This window comes from Protomyctophum parallelum, assembly GCF_964188405.1.
Source record: "Protomyctophum parallelum genome assembly, chromosome: 4".
NCBI lineage: Eukaryota > Metazoa > Chordata > Actinopteri > Myctophiformes > Myctophidae > Protomyctophum > Protomyctophum parallelum.
Genome location: NC_139700.1, coordinates 7,884,575 through 7,909,644, shown reverse-complemented (window position 1 = coordinate 7,909,644; position 25,070 = coordinate 7,884,575). Strand labels below are relative to the sequence as shown.

The following is a 25,070-nucleotide window of genomic DNA, read 5'->3' as shown; positions in this document are numbered from 1 at the left end:
TGGGTATAACAGGCGGACAGCTGGGGCGGAACACTTCCTCCTGCTAAAGCCTGGTGCTAGAGGTGAAGGAGTATGAGACTTCCTTCTCCTACAGAACATTCATCATAAACTCAAATAAAAGAGTCCATAGGGTCATGCACCTAGTCTATTTTGGAACCACTTATTGCGGTGATTAATGACTATTTTTAGGTCCTGTCAGTGCCAGGGCTCTCAAGGTTAGCTTTGGTGGTCATCCGTCCATCTGTCCATCTGTCCTTTGGACCCCAAAAAGAGCATACTGTAGCTCAAAAATGACTGTCTCACTGGGACGCATATTCCATTTTCTGGTTTATGATCCGGTCGGGAGCAGATGATAACTTATGTCATGTTGAAGTTACTGGTTTGTGGTCATCAGGCCGGAAACCCCAAACTGGAATTACCCATTTTATTTTATTTTAGGGCCTACCCAATAAAAGCCTTGATGCGGCATATGAATCTGACATGTTTCTTCAAGTACTTCTGGGAATAGTTCATTTGGTATATAGCTTTTATATGGCGAGACCATACTCCCCCCCCCCCCCCCAAAAAAAAGAAAATAAATCAGAATATTTTTCTCTCGTTTGATATCAATGAAAATGTGCTAGGACACGTCCTAACAATCCATCGGTTGGATTAGCTAGGGCAGCTCCACACATCCTACGGTCTAAATGGGTTAACCGTGCACAAATAATACTATGGGTGGACGTCATAAAAAAACCCCACATGTTGTTTGTTTATTGTTACAGGTTATGTGTTGCTCACACACAATCTTCTGCCACATTACATTCTGTTGCCACGGCAAGAATACAAATACATAAAGGCTGAGTATTGTAGCCACAGTGGTTCCCAAACCTTTTCATGTCAAGGACCCCCACATTGACACTCATTAGCCCGCGGATCCACCATTTGAAAAGACATGCCAACGGCTCTAGCAGTGATTCTCAGCCAGTTTCATTTCAAGGCCCCAGCATGCATTAGTCTCTACGGACCCCAATTTAATGGCATTTCTATCTCTCTGACCCCTTTTTATATTGTAAAACCAATGTTAATTTAACTCTGAGAGTGTACAAATAGAACCAAATGGACCCGTGTCTACAACCACTCAATGTAGACACTTTCTTTATACGCCTTGCCTGGTTCTTTTCCAAGACAGAAAGGAGAAACGCTATATGTTCACCATATACTATTGTGGAGCCATATAGTGACAGATTCCAGCTGCAGTGCATAATGCCTGTTGCGGAAATAAGGAGACACACACAATAACCAGCCTCGCAGTCCTGGGAGAGCTCTGACAGTGCTGCAGCCTTGGCCTAGATGCAAATCACAGCCTTCTATTCAGACTATAGTGTAAAGTGCCAGTGCGTGCGTGCGTGCGTGCTTGCTGTAGGTGAGTGACTTTCTCTGTGTGCGCGTGCATGTACTGTACATGTGTTCGATTATGCATGTGCAAATGTTAACCTCATTTGTATTATGCACGGTACCATAGTGAGTGCATATGAATGAATGTTTGTGTGTGTGTATCTGTGCGTGCGTGCGTGTGTGCATGACGTGTGTGCGTGACGTGTGTGCGTGACGTGTGTGCGTGCGTGAGTGAAGATGACAACATGAGACTTTTGAAGGGAGCACAATGCCACCTTCTCATTAGCTTGCCCTGCTAGGACTCTGTGTTCCTGTCAGTGTCAGTGGTGGAAAGAAACTAACAAAGTACATTTACGTATAGTGCTGTATACATTTACACAAATTTGGAGGTTCACTTGAGTATTTCCAATTTCCAATACTTTTACTTCTATACTACATCTCAGATCCAAATATTGTATTTTTACTCCACTACATTTATTTGAAATCTTTAGTTACTAGTTACTGTACTTTGTAGATGGGATATCCTGTACATTGATTACTTTAGTACCTCAAGTACAATTTGATGACATTTTTACTTTTACACTCGATCTGCCTAAAAAAAAAGCTCATTACATTTTTTTTCCCACAGATTATTCGCAATAAAAGTACATTTTGAACTCAAGTAAAGATTGTGAGTACTTTTTCCACCACTGGTTCCTGGATGGTGAGATGGAAAGAGAGAGAGAGAGGGGGGGGGGGGGGTGGGGGGGGGATGGAGGGAGAAAGAGAGAGGGGGGCAGGATGGAGAAAACCAGATGAAAAGGCATGTGAGAATTTGGTTTGATTGTGGTAGCAAATGATAGGGGGTGTGAAACATTAACTATTAAAGGGCCACTTCACCCCTTTTGCAACCAACTTATTTTAATGATGTTTGGGAGACAAGAAAAACTTTCCTGAGGTTTGTATGTGGGTAATTTGTGTTTTTAGATATTTCAGTATTTCAAAGTATCCATGAACTGATGTCATGGACACTGCATGGGCTCACTTCCTTCCTGGACTACAATTCCCATAATGCTTTGGTGCACTGCTCCTCATTGTGACCGATAAAAATAAGGCAACATAAACCCATAATAATTGAATAAATCTGGAAAACATAATTGGTTTGTGATCAGTTTGACTGCTTAATGAACAGTAAAGACATCACGATTAGGTTAAACCTGGCTGTTAGCCTGGTCCGGAGCAGGCTAAGTCCAAAGCATTAGTTTCCATGGTAACAGATGTAGCATCACTTTCATAAAACCGAATCAAGCCTTTAACATATCCAGGTTAACTGGTTAAATTAATCTGGCAAGATTAACCAGGTTAATCGCTGATCCAGGATATATTAAGCCAGGATATCTGTTAAATCCCGGCTTAATCTCTAATCCAAGTTTCGTGGAACGGGCCACAGGTAAGTGAGCCCAGTGTCCATGACATCGAGGAGTCCATGGACACTTTGAAATACTAAAATATCTAAACACACATATTACCCACATAAAAACCCCAGGAAGTGTTTATTGTCTGCAAACATTAAAATAAGATCTGGTTGCAAAAGGGTTGAAGTGGCCCTTTAATAACCATTAGGTTATATACTGTTATAGCCTATAGTAGGCTTCTCCAAGGTGTCAGCAGATAAACATATGGTGGTCAGTATAGTGTGCATGACACACTTCATTAAAGATTGGTTTACTATTGAACACTCCAACAACACTCCGTCCAAAAGACACATTCAGATTGTGACCAAGCGGGTCACAACCCAGCAGGACACGGCACAGGCAGTTGTTCTCAAGTAGGCTGTTTATTCCACTTAAACCAGGGAATTGGTCATCAAACAAACTAACTCAGTCATCAACAGGAGCCAAAACTAAAAGGTAACAAGTCACAGAGTGTGCTCAATGTGAATCCTAAACTCCTATAACATGAACTAAACAGTCACCTTGTGACCATTAAACATCCAACTATCACAGGCAGGAATGTGGAGTTTTGTGTGGCTCTGTCTGGACCCAGCCTCTCACTGCAAAGCCAGCCCTGTCACCGCACTCACAGACACCTTGACCCCGCCACCCCTGCCACACAGATATTCTGCCTAATGAATTGCATTTTTCATAGCTCTTTTCCAAGTGCTCAAAGCGCTTTACAATGGCTCATTCAATCATACACTCTATCTCAGTTTACAAAAAACCAGGTTGTCCTAACCTCATTAAAAATTTGGTTCCAGTTTCGGCGACTGTTATGGACCTTCGTCTAGGGTGAAGGGACATGACACAATTTGAGAGGAGACAGGGTGAAAAGAACTTCAATTTATTTGTAGCAGCTCTTTTCTTTCAGTTGCAGAGACAATTTGTACAATTCTGGTTCACAATTCTCCAATAAGTTAGCTTCAGAGTGCAGGTGCTATACTAAGAAAACGAATCTAACTAGAAAACAAAAGTTTACCCCTACCTAAAGGCCCTAACAGAAGGTTAAACAAAATTACAATACTAAATCCCTAACTACCCTAACTAACCAAAATTACAATAAGTTAACAAAAGAAAAGACCTGGCACCCCTACATGGTGGAGGTAGGAACCGGGCTTCTTAAACAAGGATAAATAGTTGGTTTTACAGACTCATAAATAAATTAATAGAGATTACCTTAACAAAACTGAACTAAACAAACAAATCATCACTTACAGCAAGGAACCAGAACTAAGAGTAAACAAAATAATAAGGCAGGCACACGAGAGGACTAGAGGGATCGAGTCTCTGCTGCAGAATGCTGTCGTCCCCTCCAGAGCAGAAGTTCAACTGAGACTTTATACAGAAACAGGAAGAGTGCCCAGCCAACAGGAAACTGGTGTTGTCAGGGAGAACCAATAAGGACCAGAGGGGGGCAGGTCCAATCAGGGACCTGTCACTCAGAGCCATGTCTGTCAATTCACTTGAGTACTGCAGCAAAAGAAATACAACTTGTTACATGCCCCAAAACATAATAACAAATACCAAACTTATAATTATTATCCTAATTTAGTAGCCACCATAAATAATAATTATACTTAAACAAATAACAAATAATCAAAAGGACCGTGGTCCGTAACAGCGACATTTCAAATTCAGTTCTGCTTCCATTCTAGGTCCTATTACTAATAATCACAGATTCCCCCCTCTGTTTTAGACACTTCATTTTTACTGTGGAAACTAAAAGGAATCACTAGTTTCCAAGATCTTTATCATGACAATATATTTTCTAGCTTCGCACTTTTATCAAATAAATACAACCTTCCAAGTACACACCTGTTTCGCTACTTTCAGGTGCGACACTATATATCCACACAATTTCCAACCATGGGAAAAAATACTAAAACTTAACCCCAATCAGAACTCACTCATCTCTAATATCTACACTAGCATTACATCCCTCAACAGTAATACAAATACAATTAAGAACAGAGCCGCCTGGGAGAATGAAATTAACACAACCTTCTCGGACAATTGGTGGGGTAAGGCAATTGAAAGGGTTAATTCTTCCACTTCGTGTGCACGATTGAGTCTTATACAGTTTAAAGTCCTCCACAGGATCCATTACTCCAAAGCCCGACTAGCAGAGATTTTGGGTCTCTTTCTTTAAAACCCTATCAGATGTCCTGGCACTGGACATCCAACCATGCCCTCGCATAGCCATCTTTGGGGTCCCCAGTGACACACTAATCCTTCAATCCACCCATGCAGATGTAATAGCATTCACCTCCCTTTTGGCACGAAGGAGGATTCTGCTCATGTGGAAATCCCCTTCCCCCCCACCTATATCCACCTGGCTGGTAGACGTGATGTTTTTCATAAAGCTCGAAAAATTAAAATTCAAAACTAGAGGCTCAATCGGGAAATTCCATGCTAGATGGCGGCCCTTCATAAGATACTTCAACGGCTTGGAAACACTCCCGAGCGATCAGTTGTAATTTTATCTAACTGCCCAGCATCAATTTCAACGTCCCAAGGAGGTATGCAGTAGGCTATATTATAATGTTTGTATCTTATTTTCTGTTTGTCACGTTCCTTTATTATTTTTAGTTTTTTATTTATTTTCTATTTTGTTCATTTGTTGTTCTTTTTTGTTTATCTTGCTTACTTTACTATTTGTTTTCTCCTTATTGTGTTGTATTTACATTTATTTTGGTCCTTGTGTTCTGCCTCCCCTGTGACCCATGGGAGGGTGGGAGGGTGAACGGGAGGGTGGGCTGAGCAAGCGTGACCACTCTTGGTCACTCTTGCTCAGCCCAGCCCAAGTGGAAGGGTTGCACAAAAAAAAAAAAAAAAAGGGGCGGGGAATGTCACCAACAACAATGACGATGTGAAACTAACTTTGTACACCTCCCTGAATAAAATAAATAAATAATAATAAATAAAAAAAATCATACATTGGGAGGTGAAGCGGCGAACAGTCGACGCCAGCGTCCTCACCTACCTACCTAGTCTAGTAGCCAGCCCATAGAGCCCCATTGTGAACCCGGACATGTTGAGTACACCAAGGTTTTATGTTAGAAATGTTGAGTATGGGTCCCCAGCATGTAGAAACTGCCGGATGCTAACTTGCATATGTTGGGCAATTTTCATAATTGGCATAATATGTGACCATACCAATTAGTAGACAATTCGTAGACATGCGCAGAGCAAGTTCAGTCAGGGAACCTCAGTTCAGTCGCTGCTGGCCGTTAATTGGGCCGCCGCAGCATCAGGCTCTCATCCACATGATTCACTCAGCCAATCACACGCTCACTCCATCTCATACCGGCTACTTTAACCAGAGGTTTTGCATTCCTCCTCCTGCTTGCTTGCTTGCTTGCTGCTGCTTTACTGTATACTGTGCGCTGCTGTATACAAGTGCTCACCCACCTCCACCCCAGCTACCACCTGTCGTTTTGGATCTACTGTTTAGGTACGGGGGATTCGGAGTCCCTATGGTCGGGACTGATGCGCTTGACCTGAGTACCTAAAAAGCAGATCCAATACATCGCCAAACCATAATAAATATATTGTATTGCTCATCTTATATTCAATAAATATATATATTACATCCTTCTTGAGTTGTCTGACTGAAACTATAGAAGGCAAAATATTCAAAATGTCATCATGCTTTATGTAGCATGACTGTCAAACTAGGGGGGTTTTAATGATGCTGGCAGTGGGCATGGTCATTTTTTGCAAAACTAATATTTTAAAACTAACAATTTAGCCTGCTACTGTACCTTTTCAGTAGGCAGTAGCAGAACAATGTTCTGCTGTCACTTACCAGAGACAACCATGCGACCAGAAAGCAGAATGTTTAGACTGATCCATACCGGCCACTATTACAGGTTTTATCTGCACCAATATCAGCACCTTCTCATCCTCTTACACTTGGCAAAACACCAAACACACTTGCAACATTAGACAGACAACAGAAATAACTAGAACTGCACTCTGTCGAGTGCATACTTGCTTGTTGCACACTAGTAGGCCATAAATGGCCAACTAGTGTGCAAGCAGAGCGCGCAAGTACTTTCGACCGTTATAAACTGTCACTTTTGATGCGTATGCACCGTCCCAGCAAATTGTGCCTGATACGGCAGTGGTGCCAGATTACATACATGTATACACAGGAGCATTAATGGCAGGCTCAAGTCTCGCCATACCTACAATGAGGCTGCTCAAGAAATGCTACAGTCGATTCCTGAGGACTTGTCCAGAGACGCCTGGCTGGCAGCATCCTGGAAACAGTCGTGGGAGACGGCCGGGCCCTCCCGGATTCAACAACACATCCGGGACCCAGATTCTTTGAAGGAGAAGACCTGCCACGCCATCTATGGACCTCGCTGAACCGTCTGCGCTGTGGCTTGGGACGCTTCAAGTCATCTATGAAGAAGTGGGGCCTATCGGATAGCGCGGCATGCGAGTGCCGAGCACATCATCACAGACTGCCCCCTATACAGCCCACCCTCAGAAGTTGGCCTTTTTGACTTATGACCAGAGACGAGGGCATGGCTGTATGACACTGAGTTGGCCATCTGATGATACACGAAAGAAGAAGAAGGAGCATTACCTTTAATCCTCCCAACACTAAAACATATCGTCATTACGTCACCATCAAAAACCAATTACACTCTGGTATTGGGTCCTTTAATCCACATATTTCTTACGTCATCATTGAGAGCTAGTTATACATATACTATATGTATTATGTAATTTGTAAGTTGATTAGCGGTATACTGTGGTTACTTTGCGCCAAAAACCGTCCCAGCCAACCCGCCACTTTTGATGCGTATGCACCGTCCCAGCAAATTGTGCCTGATACGGCAGTGGTGCCAGATTACATACATGTATACACAGGAGCATTACCTTTAATCCTCCCAACACTAAAACATATCGTCATTACGTCACCATCGAAAACCAATTACACTCTGGCATTGGGTCCTTTAATCCACATATTTCTTACGTCATCATTGAGAGCTATACATAAACTATATATATGTATATGTAATTTGTAAGTTGATTAGCGGTATACTGTGGTTACTTTGCGCCAAAAACCGTCCCAGCCAACCCGCCACTTTTGATGCGTATGCACCGTCCCAGCAAATTGTGCCTGATACGGCAGTGGTGCCAGATTACATACATGTATACACAGGAGCATTACCTTTAATCCTCCCAACACTAAAACATATCGTCATTACGTCACCATCAAAAACCAATTACACTCTGGTATTGGGTCCTTTAATCCACATATTTCTTACGTCATCATTGAGAGCTAGTTATACATATACTATGTATTATGTAATTTGTAAGTTGATTAGCAGTATACTGTGGTTACTTTGCGCCAAAAACCGTCCCAGGCAACCCGCCACTTTTGATGCGTATGCACCGTCCCAGCAAATTGTGCCTGATACGGCAGTGGTGCCAGATTACATACATGTATACACAGGAGCATTACCTTTAATCCTCCCAACACTAAAACATATCGTCATTATGTCACCATCGAACACCAATTACACTCTGGCATTGGGTCCTTTAATCCACATATTTCTCACGTCATCATTGAGAGCTAGTTATACATATACACACCATGTAATCTGGTCCCAGCAAATCAGGCACAATTTGCTGGGACGGTGCATACACATCAAAAGTGGCGGGTTGGCTGGGACGGTGCATACGAGCCAGGCGAAACTATTACTTGCGCGCTCTGCTTGCGCAAGTAATAACATGAGGTCACTTCTGTGCCATTCAAAGGCACTGTCCATCAAAATACCATACCTGTGGTAAAATACGACAGGTGTCAGGTGTACGGACCAAGGTTATAATAGTTTTGGTTTTTTCATTATAGTTTAGTTTTAGTTAGTTTTGACATATTTTTTTCTAATTCAGTTAGTTTTAGTTAGTTTTTAGAGCGGGTTTGCTAGTTTTAGTTTAGTTTTTATTTTGTGAAAATGCTTAGTTTTAGTTTAGTTTTAGTTTAGTTTTAGTTTAGTTTTAGTTTTTTCGTACTTTGGTTTATTTGTAACGAAGTATAGGATTAAAAAAGATCAGAGCAAGTATTGTGTAATAAAAACTCAACAAAAGATACCATTTAAAAGTATATATATTCAGTCTCTGTTGGACAATCAACCATGACATACTTCGCATATTTTCCCATCCTCATCCACAAGGCACTTGCTTGCATCTCCCACACAGTCATATTCAAAGAAATCCCATATTGGGCTGTGGTGGCCACCTGCAAGACCTCAGAAAGGAGGACACTTTTGCGGGGCTCTCTCCCCAGCCCCCCCCCCCCCCCCCCCCCAAACAGACACACACAGTGTTTAGAAAAGCGCTATAAAATTCCAGATATTATTATTATTACTATACTATTGCACGCACCTGATTTTCACCACCATCATCTCCAGCAGTATGTCCACAGAGAACATATATTTGCTAATTCAATTAACCTTTTTAAATGATGGGGTACCACAAAGGTCATTCCTTTTATAATCAATTTATTTTATTTCATGTTTAGATATGTTTTATGTTGAATCTCTTTCTTGTGGGGTTTTTTATACAGTCTTATGGTCATCGGTGTGGGACATAGAATGAAGCCAGTAGCCTATGTTCACAGTGCTTTAGCCTCCCTTTCTTTATGATGTCGAGCCATATTGCTCATTAAATGTAGTTTTTCATTTTGCATTTTTGGTTTATTTATCCCTGCATTAACTATACTAAAGTGATTGTGAGAACACACATTCCACAAAAAACAAACAGACCATCCCACTGGCAGTGTTGACAGGTTTTGGAAGAGAAACAAGCAACCATGTCTATGAAAACAAGCCCAAAAGAAGCCTGACTAGGCTTAGTAGGCTATTTTATAAAACAAGGCCAAAGTCGCTTATAATTAAGCGGACATGGCAACGTCTCCTCTCTCTTTTTAAGACAGAGGGAGTGTGGCTGGCTCGCTGCGGAGCTGAGCAGCTCTGCGGAGATTTTAATACAGAGACAACGTAAATGACAGTTATGACACAAGCACTGTATATCACACAAAACCGGACAATTATGTGTCCGGCCAGAGGTTGAGTTGGGAGGAGGACAGGTGGTTCTAAAACCGGACTGTCCGGCGTGAAACCGGACGTCTGGCCACTCTTTCTGCCAACTTTTGCCATTTTTGCGAGATGCAAGCAGCAGCATTAAAACTTGAAGCGACCACGGGACTGCACTGCAGAATGTAAACACGGGTCGTAAAGCGTTGTGACATGCTGCCTTACGGTGCTGAAAAGTGCCGTAAAAACGGCTCGGGAAATAAGGAAAAGAACCGAATTCATTTAAAAGGTTTATATTCTAAATGTCCGTAAGGCATATAAATATTGATAAAAAAACGATAACGAATGCCATTTCGTCTATCATTTCAGTTCGTTTTAGTTAGTTTTGTGAACACACAATACAGTTTTAGTTTAGTTATCGTTTTTTAATTTATTTTAGTTTCAGTTTAGTTTCAGTTAACTAAAATAGTTTTCGTTTTTTCGTTAGTTATAGTTAACTATAATAACCTTGGTACTACGGACACTGAAGTCATTAGTAAGGTGTTACTTACTGTTAGTCACAAATGCCACAAATGACTACACACTGAATTGTGTGCAGTGTTTTGTGTGGACAAAATTAGTCCTCTTTTCAAAATACTGCTTAAGCAATCATAAACTCAATGTGGACAAAAGAATGTTCAATCGGTAACACTTCCTATCCATCACATCTAGATGACAGACACCAGGGTGGTGAGCCTCAGTATACAGATGGATTTATAATCTCTCGGTGTAACAATGTGAGCTTGTACAGTACATGCTATTTTCGGTATGTGACACTGTGCACAGCAAAGTATATCAACTTACAGGTCCTTAATGTGTGCAGGGTAATTAGCACAAGATCAGGTTTCGTGTTGCACACATGCTTCTGTTGCTTCTGATTAGCTCCACTTGATCTGGTAAATGCTGCAACTGACAATGATTTAGCAAATGTAAGGGGCAAAAGTCTCTCCTTTTATGCATAATGCATTAATGCCACTGTCCGCCAGTCAGAGAGGATGTGACGTTAACAAGAAGATGGATGAACGAGGAGGGTATTAATAGATGAGTGCTGCAGAGATGACAAGGAGAGAGGGGCCGATGACAGATGGACAAAGGATGTAGAGAAATAGAGGCATGTGACTCAGGAAGTGTAGGAGGTGGAGGGGAAAAGAAAGGAAGAAAGGAAGGAAGAAAGAAACATTTTGTATCAGTCCTTTCTGGAGTTCAGCAGAGACAAACTAAAACTAAAGTGGGGAGAAAGCAGACAGTACCTGCACATGCTGTGTCTGTGATCATTCAGTAAATTATGTAAAGTGGTCCTGCATACCGCTCGCTCGCTTTAAAAATGCATGTTGGTCCTGTGACCAATCACAGAGCTTTGATCTGTGACTCTGCCACTGTTATGTAAATCATTTCTCATGACAACTAAAGAAATGTTGTAAATGTAAACAAGCAGAGAGAGCGGAGACTCTGCTCTGCCGTGATGCTCTGTGTACAGCCTGGATCTGCACTGTTGACGAACACCAAAAACAAAACAGAACAGTCATTGTGCAGAACCTACAGTATGTCAACATGGGTGAGAATAAGGTCACGAATACGAGCGCCCAAAATTAGTTTTCTTCGACGGGGGGCTGGCATCTCCCTTAGAGATAGGGTGAGAAGTTCTGTCACACGAGAGAGACTCGGAGTAGAACCGCTGCTCCTTCGCCTGTAAGGAGTCAGCTGAGGTGGTTCGGGCATCTGGTTAGGATGCCTCTCGGGCGAGGTCCTCGACGCACGTCCCACTGGGAGGAGACCCCGGGGCAGACCAAGGCGCAGGTGGAGGAAACACATCGACTCACTGGCCTTGGAACGTCTCGGAATCCCCCAGGAGGAAGTCACTAATGTTGCTCTGGAGAGGGAAGTCTGGAGCACTCTGGTGGAGCTGTTGCCCCCGCGACCCGACTACGGATAAGCGGTTGAAGATGGATGGACACACATTTGCACTTAATGGGATATTTCACTTTGAAACATAGTTAGCATAGTTTCATTATTATATAGATATTCCACTATTAGATGTTAGGTTCTTAGCTTACGTATGATTCTTGATGACAAATTTGATGTATTTGATGTATTCCTACCATGTGTTGTTCTTGCTCTGGAAACATGTTTGGGGTCATCATAACGTAGACTCAGGCTTCTGTGAACACCCCTGACAGTTCTGAAGTTGCTTCATTTAGTATTTCGATATTTGATATAATATTTTTTATCAAACACGCCCGGGACGCCCCCATCCTAATACAAACCCATTGTAACTTCAAACTCCATTTGAACCATGATAGATTCACCGGAAACACAGCACGTCCTTCCTTGGTTCTGGTGACTCATACTGTGTCACGCCAACGGCCCCATGCCAGTGGGAGCTCACGGACACCTGTAACCACTCCAACCCCTGTGACTGGTTACTCATTGTCTCCATCCAGCCATTGTTCTCTGCCTGCTGATCATACTAGTTTATCACAGTATAGTATGCTTTGCCTGTTTCGGACCTCTACCTGTACCTACAGTAGTTATTCTCTGCCTGACTTAAAAAAAAAAAGAAACTAGAGTATTATGGGGTGACAGAGCTTTTGCCTTTGCTGCCCCAACCCTGTGGAATGCCCTCCCTACTTTCAAAACCACCCTCAAGACCCACCTCTTCAATATTGCCTTCCCTAGCTAACCCTTTTCACTGTCTTTTAATGTTCTTTAGCTTTTTGTTCTTTTTTGTTTTTTTCTTCTAATAAAGTTGTTTTTATTTTGTTGTTACCTCTGCAAAGCCCCCCCATGTAAAGCGTCTTTGGGTACGCTATATAAGTTTGAGATATTATTATTATGGTGTGTGCTATATGAAATGTGAGGTTACCATATTCACAGTAATCCTTACTCATATTCCATCATATATTCAAGGGCTTTTTGAGGAGAAATGAGACACACTGCATGCAGTCACTTTCAGTAGAGCACTGCAGAGGGGATGTGTGTGTGTCTGTGACCAGCTGATGGTCGGTGACGCCCGTTAATGCGCCAAGGAAGGCAATTGTGTTGCTGCCGTCAAATAGGTGTACATCTATTCTAAGTTAGCGCCTTAAATTAAAGTTGGGAAATTATGGTAGTGTGTTGTGAAGTGTACATATGACATTGATAGCTCGAGGGGGGGGGGGGATTAGCCACTCTGTTACGAGAAAAAGTCTAGTATTCAAATGTATACAAATCTTTGTAGATCCGGCTATTTTCAAATGGCCAAAATGTACAGTATAATAGGGCTGAAGTGGTAAATGCATGTTTTGTAATAATAATTAGTTCAGTCATTGTTCCACTAAAGTGAAAGTGTCCTTGTTCAAGCCAGTGTCAGGGTGCGTTCAGAGGACCCAAAAGGCAGGATTCACAGTTCAGGATGTTTATTAAACTAAACTTAAACTTCCCATAAAATGGGGCAGGCAAAATAAGGACACAGTATACACGCTGACATGAAATGACGATCTGACAAGGAACTGAACAAACTGGGGTATATAAATAGACAAAGACTAACTAGACACAGGTGAACTCAAAATACAATCAATCACAGGATAGGCTAACAGGACTAAGAAGACACAGGTGAAAACACTGACACATCACAAGGTAGGTGAGACAAGGTAGGGGACAGTAACTAGGCAGACAGGAAACACTAGGGACCCTACTACAAAATAAGATACACAAACCAACAGAGTAACAGAAAACCAAACAGAACAGGAAGACAAGGCAAAATACTGAACATACAGAAAAAAACAGAATAAGTCCAAAGGACTGCAGTATTAATAAACAAGTACAAAGGCAAGAATAGTAACAACAACTTCCTTTCTTGACATAAGCAAATACAGAACACAAATCAACCACATAACCATTAAGGGTCAAGCCAAATATTAGTCCAGTGGTTTGGACCTAAGTCAAAGCTCAAATTCAAAGGCAGAGGAGCGAGGCGTGACACCCAGAGGGGGCAGTGCTAGCCAGATGTTTGTCACTGCTGGAGCGAGGACTTTTAAAGCACTCCTAAGAAATCTAATGTTTAAGTTTATGAAAAGGCTGTAGGCCTATGTGTCGACAAACAGTATCATTGTAGCGCTTTCAAGCCCCTCAGTGAGCTGTTCACGTTATACATCAAGATTAAGGATACACTGTCTTAAATGCCTGTATGTTCTGCCTGTGGGTTAAGTTATGTATTTGTTTTACATTATTTTATGATTTTATTGCCTGTTGTATCTCTTGTATGTTAACCCTGTGTGTGTTTTTCTATGGACCTGAGTTTGCTAATAAAGTTGAATTGAATAATCAAGATCTCCAAAGTTCTCAGCCGAGTGTACGGCGGCTGGGATGAGGATCAGCGTCTACAAATCTGAGGCCATGGTTCTCAGCAGGAAACCGGTGGATTGTGCAGTCCGGGTAGGGAATGAGGCATTACCCCAGGTGAAGGAGTTTAAGTATCTCTGGGTCTTGTTCAGGAGTGAGGGGAGGACAAAGAAGGAGATCAGCCGGAGAATCGGAGCGGTAGGGACGGTATTGCAGTCGCTGTTGTGACGAAAAGAGAGTTGAGCCAGAAGGAAAAGCTCTCTGTCTACCGAGCAATCTTCGTTCCTACTCTCACCTATGGTCATGCAGTGTGGGTCATGACCGAAAGAATAAGGTAGCGAATACCAAAATGAGTTTTCTTCTACGGGTGGCTGGCATCTCCCTTAGAGGGTGAGAAGTTCAGTCACACGAGAGAGTCTCGGAGTAGAACCGCTGCGGTTCGGGCACCTGGTTAGGATGCCTCTCGGGCGTCTCCCTAGGGAGGTCCTCGACGCACGTCCCACTGGGAGGAGACCCCCGGGCAGACCAAGGCGCAGTTGGAGGAAACACAATCGACTCACTGGCCTTGGAACGTCTCGGAATCCCCCAGGAGGAAGTCACTAATGTTGCTCTGGAGAGGGAAGTCTGGAGCACTCTGGTGGAGCTGTTGCCCCCGCGACCTGGCTACGGATAAGCGGTTGAAGATGAATGGATGGATGAAGATCTCCAAAGTAACTAGTGACTAATGTTTTCAAATAAATGTAGTGGAGTAAAAGTACATTATTTGGATCTGAGATATAGAAGTAAAAGTATTGGACTGTAATTAAAGTACAAAGCCCAAAGAGTGTTTTTCGTGCAAAACAAATGCTTGCAATGGATTCAGAATCATGAAAAACCCATAGTTTGACACGTCACATGCTACTTAAAGCAGATCTTTTTTTTTTGTAGATTTTTGTAATATCCCCTGACTATCCAGTCAGGGGATATTATCCAGTATTAACATGATTACATGCTCCCACCAGTGCCTGGAGTCTAGAGCCATGGGCCGACAGAATGCCTGGAGTCTAGAGCCATGGGCCGACAGAATGCCTGGAGTCTAGAGCCATGGGCCGACAGAATGCCTGGAGTCTAGAGCCATGGGCCGACAGAATGTCTGGAGTCTAGAGCCATGGGCCGACAGAATGCACGGAGTCTAGAGCCATGGGCCAACAGAATGCACGGAAAAGGCTGCGAAGAAGACCTGTGATTTGCCCCCGTGAACGGGAAGCAGTAATTGGCCATTTTCGAGTTAGCTCTAGCGATAGAAACGCTAATATGCTAACCGGGAGGTCACGAAATGTTTCATTGAGTTCAATTGAAAATACGGTAAAAAGAATAGTATTAATTCTGGATTAATACTATACTTTTAACATTCTCGTGTTCAGCACAGGAGGGTTTTAATACCTCGGCATAGATTGAGTTCACACCCACTGACCTGCAGATGGAGTGGATCTCGTGCGTGTCTTCATCCCTGTGCGTGCTGTCCGCCAGACTGTCCCCCAGCGCCATCAGACACTGTGCGAAACCTTTGTAGATGGAGTGACACCTTCTGGCCGAGGCGGCAGCAGCGGGATACTGGCTCAGCACTGGAATGCGTACACACACACACACACACACACACACACACACACACACACACACACACACACACACACACACACACACGCACGCACGCACACACATTCGAGAACAAACACACAGACAAATCATTTGCACTTCAATATAAATGGCCCTGAACCATTTGAGAGTACGTGTGTGCATAGGCGGAGCTTGAACTTGACGCCTGGGGGTGCGACTGCATGGCCAACGACACCCGCGCGCACGCTTCGATTTTTTTACCTTTATTTTATTATTTTAGCGTTTTTACAATGCCCTAACCCCTAAAAATGAGTTATTTAGGGTAGTACAGCAGCTCACACACATACACACATGCACTACAGCCATACAGCGAGTCATCATATCATGATAAGAGAGATGATTACAAACTACAGTCAGAAGCCAGAAGTTAAGTTTAACCCCCCCCCCCCCCCCCCCCTTTTTTTTTACCCCCTGAACCCCCTCAAGCTCCGCCCATGCGTGTGTGCTGTCCCAATCTGACTGAGCACAAAGAGTGCACTGAATAGGCTGCAGCAGGCTGTACCAAGTTTGGTCATTCAGTTAAAAATAAGAACAAAATAGCGTGTTGGCGGAGAAAGCGAATAAATGTTCATTGTTCACAACAACCTGTTGCAATTTTCAAAAGATTTTTTCACTGCTGCATTTACTCCCTGCTCGGCACGATTAACCATCATAAACCTTAAGAGCAGGGAGATAGATATACAATGAACCCCCCCATGGGGGACATAAATAACAGAGACCACCGGTGGTGCTGGGGTGGTGGTGGGAGCAAACATCACATAACAACCAGGAACCATAGCAGAAGGAAGGCAGGAAGAGCATGCAGTAGTGAGCTTAAGTAGCCCTCCCAATTGGTCAGCTGACTGCCACATCAGTGAATGACGTGTGGGACTTGCACCTACAATTCAGCATGTTAACCCCTTGAGCATGCCTGAAGAAGGCCCGAAAGGCCGAAACGTTGCTACGACTCTTAAAATAAACTTCTTGAACCAGCAAGTGGCGGTGTGCGGGTCTCTCCTCCTTCCTTAAAACGTTTGCTGTTCTGCCAGGACCTATACGCACCTGCTATAAAATTGAACCGGGTGTGCGGAAGTCATCCCTCGAATTAAAAAAACCCTTGAGTATTGAATGCGCCTTTGAGCACGGCATGAACTCCCTTGAGTGTGACTGACTGAACTAACTCCGCAGGCTACGTGTCATTCCACAGAGAACGTGTTCGTTTATTGTCTCGCCGAAGGCATGGGGGGAGAGTATGTTTTGCACTCCGTCCGTCCGTCCGTGTGTGTGTGTGTGTGTGTGTGTGTGTGTGTGTGTCCCATAGACTGTAAAAAATATGGACAAAGCGTTCCCCGGGTCTAACATGAACGTAAAATGAAGCCTGTAATGATATGCTAATTCCTGATTTAAGTCGCCATCTTTTGGTACCAGCTGGCCATTGGCTGGCTCCGTTTTGTACCAGCTGGTCATTGGCTGCCCAGACAACGAGGCGGGACTTCCCCCCTTCTTCTCCGTTGGTTTTTATTTTGACTCGAGTGGGAGGAGAAGACTCTTGAGTGGGAGGGGAATCCCGATCATAGACTGTAACGGTAGCCACGCCCCTCAGAACATACGCGACTTTATGGTCATTTTTTTAATTAATGGGACCATAATTTTCCAAAAAGAATATTATGACATTAGAAATGAGACTTTAAACTAGTGACTGGAAGAAGAAAGTATTCATGACCATGTTTATTAAGGTAATACAGTCTAGGTGAAGTTGGGCCAAAATACATGGGCCTCTATGGAGCTATGGGGCTTTTTGGGTCCAGTCCTGCGCCACAACAGGCCATTATATGAACTACCGATTTCAAATGAGGCTTCACGAAATATCTGGCTGACTGCCCCCCTGGTGTGTCCGTGAGTAGCTAATCTCGGCCACCGTTAACCCGGTCGATGCCAAATTTTGCACACACACTCCCTGGATGCCAACGATGAACCTCTGCCCCAAACTTTCCAGAACGGCCTGTTATAGCGCCACCAGGAGGCCGCTTTGTGCAAAACAAGTTTTTGCACAGTACACCTACAGATTTTGTCCAAACATCACGCAAATTGGTACACAGTCTCTCTAGAGCCATTCAACAAAACCGGTCTTTCAGACTTCTCAGACTCCATCCTGATTTACTTTTGTTGCCCTTTTATCCAACCACCAGATGAAGGCAAGCTGCAATGTCCTACATTCCTATCCTGGTGGAGACCTGTGCCCAGAAGGGCACTTTTTCTAGTTTACAAACTGAAATGGGAATTTTGGGAGCCGTGAACATTCTCTTTTAATTCTGACAAATTATTTGGTTGAGCGCACCCAATGAACAAGATTTAATTTGAACGAAATGGTTGAGCATGGTGCACAATGAGATAAACTATGGACTTAGTTGATTAGCAATTTGTAATGATGTCAGCCAGGCCTGAAGGCCAGGGACAGAGATTGTTTTCCCCTGTGTGTGTGTGTGTGTGTGTGTGTGTGTGTGTGTGTGTGTGTGTGTGTGTGTGTGTGTGTGTGTGTGTGTGTGTGTGTGTGTGTGTGTGTGTGTGTGTGTGTGTGAGACAAACAGGTTGTCTTCTTCAGGGTATAACAGGGGAGGTAGAGATGCTCACATTTATAGAGGTTGGGACAAAAGTCCAATAATTAGGGAGTGTACTCACTCTGGCCAACACCCAGATTAGTTGATTGGTTGCTGGCAAATTTGGAGACAAATATATATAAGAACAACGTCAAAATGCAACATGTCATACATATACAAATACATATAAAATTGTTAAATGCATTAAAATGAATAAAAATGCATACAAATACAAAAATACACAAATAAATTTTTTAGGCTATGGGTTTTCAGTAGCTCTTTTATATAGAAAGAAAATGTACTAAAAGCCATGAACAAATCAGGGGGAGAGGGAAACATCAGCCTTTTCTTACAATGGAGCAGCAATGAAGGTCTGCGAGCGGGGAAAATGGAAGTACTTGAGTAGTAATCTCCCCAATTCCGCCCCCGCTCAAGCTATACACGGCCGCAGTTCAAGTGTTAAGAACATCATGGCAAACCAATAGCCAAGGCAGTGAGAGGCTACAGGCATGTAAAATGCTATTGTTCGTAACAGGCTGAACATGTTGGTGAATAAGGATTAAACTCAGCGGAGGGATAGAAACATCACAGAAAGCAGTCAAAGACTTTTTAAACAGCACCACAGAGATGATCTCTATAGACTGCCCTGGCTTGTGAGAAAGAAAGAAGAAGAAGTTGAAACCCCTGATACCACTTTAGTCCCACTAGGGATTCATGTTATCAACGGCTAAAATAGCTCTCCCCGGACTTGAGCCCATCACGGCAGACATATTGCCACTGCAGAAAGAGACAGCAAAGCTAGCCGCTACTAAAGAGCGTGACCAACCTAAAGGAGGCTTGTCGTGTCTCATAAAACCAGCGATAGTGCTCCATGTCCAACAGTTAGAGGCATGGTCGGAGCCCGGCAGGTGAACGAGGAGATGCTAATTGTGTCAGACAGTGCATCACCAGAACTCTCCTTAGTGTCCCCAGAGATTTACTGTTAAATATTTAATAAGCATGACTTTCTTTCCCCCCCCTCCCTTTCTTTTCTGCAGCAGGAAACCTATTGATTTCAGGCAGGGCTGTTCACAGGGCTTTAACATTATTGGCTTCACTCATCCCCATCAAGTTTTAATGAAGACCTGAGGAAAAGAGGGGGGGTGGCATGGGGTGTGTGTGTGTGTGTGTGTGTGGGGGGGGGGGGGGGGGGGGGGGCATTCAACTACGTCTTTACACAGACTCCCTGTATGTCAAAGACATTCAAGAATTGATTTCAAAATTCTACTATTGGTTTATAAAGCATTGATTGGTTTAGGCAGGGCCAAAATATACATTTCTGATCTTCTGCCATATCATGAACCTTTCTGACCGGTCATGTGGGAAAGGTCTACTATCTGTCCCCAAAACTATAAACGTGGAGAAGCAGCGTTAAGTTTTTATGCACCACATACACGTATATGGAATAAATAAACGCTAACAGCAGGCCGTTGCAACTGGTATTCTGCTGGTGTTCACATGCTGAGATGCTGAGCAGGTGTTCTTGCAGTTATCTGGACAGTCTTCATAACCATCCTGATCATATATTATTTTAACTGCTCTAATTGTATTCCCCATCAACCAAGTTGTACTTGGCTTCCTAGATTTGAACTTGGCTTGTGTGTTTCTGAATGTATGTAAAACGGAGAAAAAGAAAATACTTGTATAGTGCGTGCGTGCGACGTGCGTGCGACGTGCGTGCGTGCGTGCGTATTCGGGAATTGTTTGAATGACTTTGGTAACAAAGAAACAGTCCATTTCTTCCTTCAGAAATTTCCTTTGAAATTTCCCTACAACTCTGAGGTGGATTTATTGTTCTGCTAATACTTTTTCACAAAAGAAAAAGTGTGCGTGCAAAAGACAAAAAGTTCAGGGTTGTGTCAACTTTTACCAGATCCAGGTTACACATTGTAAACGGCAACCATTCTGCAACGAAAAGCCATAGCTTCGTATTCTGTGAAGAAAGAAACTAACTTCAATCAAATTAAAAAAAAGTTTTAATGAGGCTTTGACTTTTAATACAGGGCGTGTGGCAGTAGCATAGCTACTTCAATTAGTCAATGGTCTATTCTGAACTCAACCACAGTCATTCGTCAACAGCACTTAAGCCCTCTAGCCTAAATATGTTTACTATTTGTGAAAGTTTTGGGGGGAAATGTTTGCCTAAAATAATGAAAATAGGGATGCCAGGTTGAAAGTTATTCTGAAAGTTATTCTGTACAAAATAAAATCCAGTGTTAAAGACAAGAAATAGAAGAAGAAGAGAAAAAAAGACAAATACAATAAGGGACCATAGGTCCTTCGGGCTTGGCCCCTCAAAAGAAATATGTGCTTAATTGCTTTTCCATTCCATATACTTGATCTATCGATAAATATGTGTATTCTCTGTGTTCATGTCAATAATGTTCAAATATAATGTCCATGTATTTGCCAGAGAATCACTGTTTACTTATATCCATAATAATAAATGTCTCCCTTAAAAAACCTGCACTATCCACAATGTTTCACACAGATTTAATTGCTTTGCTAAATAGTTACTGTATCGATTTTAAATCATTGAATCGTATCATATCACCATGAGTGAACCAACCAACAAGTTATCGTATCGCCAACGTTGTCGTGATACGCATCGTATCACTGTTAAAATCGTACTATTGAATATGTTAATAGAATATAACTTATACAATATGTATGGTAGAGTAGGTTATGTTAATGTAACTTACAAACCCATTTTGACCTGAGATCAGATTCTAAAAATGTCCTGACAGTTTTCTGAAAAAGCTATATTTCTATGTCAGTCATTCTTCGATTTTTCAAAAATAACAGACCTACAATCTCGTAGCGCGCCACTCAGTGCTATGAGCTTGTAGATCTGCTATTTTTCAATAGCTAAAGCATAACGTAATGCTAACACCAAAAGGGGTTCCTGCCCAAAATGGGTTAATATAACTGTATGGCAGGGTATGTTAATACAATATAATTTCTTGTTTAAACGTTTTAAAATCTTTTGAAATAATTCTTTGCAACCTTCAGCATTTTGTTGAGGCAATATTATCATCCAATCTAATAGTTATGTGTGTGTGTGTGTGATGGCTTTATGTGTTTATCCTAATGGACATGTTGACAGGCCAGAGGCTCGCCTTTGTTGTTTGTGCATAATTGTGTTTATTGAGGAAAAGGTTGCAAACATCCCTAAGCAATGGCCAGTTTGACATTTATAGGATATTAAAAGATTGTGCCATTTCATTGTTTACGTGTGAACACCCCAGACAGTTTTTAAGTTGCTTGATTCAGTATTCAGATATTTGATACAGTGATCCTACAGTATACAGTATACAAACCCTATCTAAAACACCCGTCCTTGGTTATGGTCACTTATACTGATATATGCACGTCGTATATGATTATTTATTTGTCTAAATTTACTTGTATTGGTGTGGTTTCAAAATGTCCCCACAATTTTCAGAGTTTATCATATTAATGTGTATTTGTGCGAAATTATGTTTGCACTTTTGGGTTTTGGCTGTTTGTCATTTGTATCGAAGGCTCCAAGCCGAAAGGCGTACGTTGTGCTGTCTGCAGCATACTATGCCAACCAGAAAAGAATAAAAGTGCCTTAAATTACATGTCTGTGAGTGCTGGTGTTCTCTTCTTAGAGATTTCTTTAAAAGTTTACTTTTCTCGACCGCGCACCCGGTAAGAATGTATAAAGACAGTGAGACGAATTGGAGTCGTGCGGGCTTCCTTGCTTCACACAGTACTTATACTACCCTCATAATAAGCGAGGGGGCCGTGTTTCTTTCAATTTAGCCTACTTTCTTTATAATATGTTTTGGGGAAAATGAAAAAAGTTATCGAAAAAACATCACATATTATATTATGAGGGCAGTATGACTTTCCAGAACCAAGACGGGTGTTTTCGATGAATCTATCATGGTTCAGTTTGAAGTTTGAAGTTACGATGGGTTTGTACAGTAGAGCTAATGCTGCCTGACAGCGTGTTGCAGTTTGGGTCGACGCCCAATTCCGACGACCTTTCCAGTCAGTCACTTTATCTATCAATAAAGGCAGAAAAAGCCCCAGAAATGCATATAAGAGTCACTTGATACAGGATACTCCACAAAAGTAAACGATGAAAGAAGTTTATGGGCCGATTCATACTCCTATTTTACCGCTGTTTCGGCGCTGTAGTGCCGAAATGATCTCGGCTCGTCAGAAGTTTTCTGACTTTTATCCGGTTCTAAAATAGTATGAATCGGCCCTAAGGCCTGACGTGGAAATTAAAAAAATATATTTTGAAAGAATATTATATTCAAAGATTTGTGCCGTATTTTCACGATTTTTCTAAAATAGCAGACCTACAAGCTCATAGCGCGCCACTCGGTGGCACGCTATGACCTTGTAGATCTGCTATTTTTCCATAGCTAAAGTATAACATAATGCTTAGTTAAAACACCCGTCTAGAATGGGTTAAAAACAGGTGGGTTGCGCACATCCAGTTCCTCGCTGGTGAGTATAGGTAACAGTAAAGGTAAATATAGTGTAAAAGAGAGAAATGTGCACACAGCTACTGTATGCTCCAGTGCTTCATTTATTATAGAAACACTGGCATTAGTATCAAAACACAACGTTTCGGCCATGGTTGGCCTTCATCAGGTGACACAATCAATGATAATGACGTCACACGTCACATCATGGGCAGGGCAGGGCATAATTGTTACAAACACCATTCTGTGATAAGAAAATAACCACCACATAACAAACAAGTTTATAAAACGTGGTGGCTTGAGCATTTGCTAATTATATATTTTTTAAATTATTTAAATTTTATATACAAAAAAAGTGATCTGTTTTTGCCGTCTGCTCTCAATAATACACTCAAATTAGAACAATTTTCAAGCTATCTGAGGCACATTCAAGAGAAAATTCAAGGGCAAAGATATAGCGTTTATATAGCGCCTTTATTCAAGGCGCTTTACATAGATTGTGCATTACATTCACCCATTCACACACACACATTCATACACCGATTGCAGCGGAAGCCATGCAAGGTACCAACCAGCACATCGGGAGCAATTTGGGGTTAAGTGTCTTGCCCAAGGACACTTCGACATGTAGACAGGAGGAGCCGGGATTCGAACCGCCGACCCATGGATCATTGGACGACCTGCTCTACCTCTTGAGCCACAGTCACCCCAAAGAAGGCAACAACATTCAGGATGACAATCTGGTCCAGTTGTGACTCTCATCCTATTATCACCCCACAGCCCTGAAAAGGAGCCCATAGCCTACCGGTCAGCCAATTCAACAGAGTGCGGAAGGTTAATAATCATATCTCTCAGAGTGTCTAAGCTCCATTACTAAGAATAGACCTCAAATGAAAGTGGTGTTTCTTGTCCTATACTCACCACTGGGAAAAGGAAATCGATGTGTGCGGACTTCTCGCTTTTATTTCATTTTTGGCTATAGAGGGCCATCGCAGATTTGTCCCGTGGTGACCATGGCAGCCAATTTCCAAAATGGCCACCACCTGCTGTTATATTACCAATTCAGCTTCTAGACCACCTAGGATCTTCATTCTGGTGACTATAATGCTACATTTTCAAGGATGAGGAATACAGTGGTACTATTTAGATTTGTACGGTGACCATGGCAGCCATTTTTCAAAATGGCCGCCATAATTTGACTGTCTGTGTGTTTGACAAAAATTGATTTGACTGTGCAGGTCTTAATCTGCGATCAGACCTGGATAGTCAGAGCGTGGCGCAATTACATACAAAGTCAATGCAAAGACGAGAAGTTGCACAAACGGGCACGGCGTGAATGGGCACGGCACAAACAGGCGCGGCGCGAACAAAAATACAATGCCAAAGTTAAATTACTGGGCCCTGTTATGCGTGTCTTAAGTACCAGGTCTTATGACTTAAGTTAAGACCTGGAGGCGTGATCAATGCCATTTGGCTATTCTGAGTGGCCAAACAGCATTGACCACGCCTCCAGGTCTTAAGTTAAGTCGTAAGACCTGGTACTTAAGACACGCAAAATAGGGCCCAGTGTGTCTACAGCCAATCGGCGAATTAAGCGACTGGAAACAAATATATCGACCCAATGCTCAGTTTTAATAATGGACAACTCTGGACCGGCACTGTCCCTAGTACACCAAACTGGCCCTATACAGTACAGCTAGCCTAGATTCACCTCCACAGTCCGTTTGGTCTCTGCATACCAAACTCTCTAAAACCAGATGAATAGAAGAGAAGAGAAGCACTCATGGAAAAGTTGTTGCATGAATATGTAGCTCTCATATGGTTGGTTTTGAGCACACTGTTTGAGTGAATCTGGGACAGACTGATTGGACCCATGCAGACATACTCATAAAAATAAGTTTGACTGAAACACACACGCACGCACGCACGCACACAGTCACAAAAAGTTGAAAGTGCTCATTATGCAGTTTTATACGTTTTCGAATGTATAAAAAAATCTTTTGAAAATACCAGATCTATGCGTTGATTGAAATGCACTTCTGCATAATGAGCTATTTTAAAATGGTC

The 25,070-nt window shown here is 42.4% G+C and overlaps 1 protein-coding gene across 1 annotated transcript in view; it reads right to left on the bottom strand.

Annotated features, from left to right (window-relative positions):
• Window positions 1-25,070, bottom strand: part of nrn1la (neuritin 1-like a) — a gene marked incomplete at both ends in the record, with an annotated part of 87,108 nt that overhangs the window by 6,832 nt on the left and 55,206 nt on the right. Inside the window, one exon of the mRNA XM_083764126.1 lies at window positions 15,720-15,870. Within this exon, the coding sequence (XP_083620252.1) occupies window positions 15,720-15,870 (151 nt within the window). The remainder of the gene's footprint in view (window positions 1-15,719; window positions 15,871-25,070) is intronic.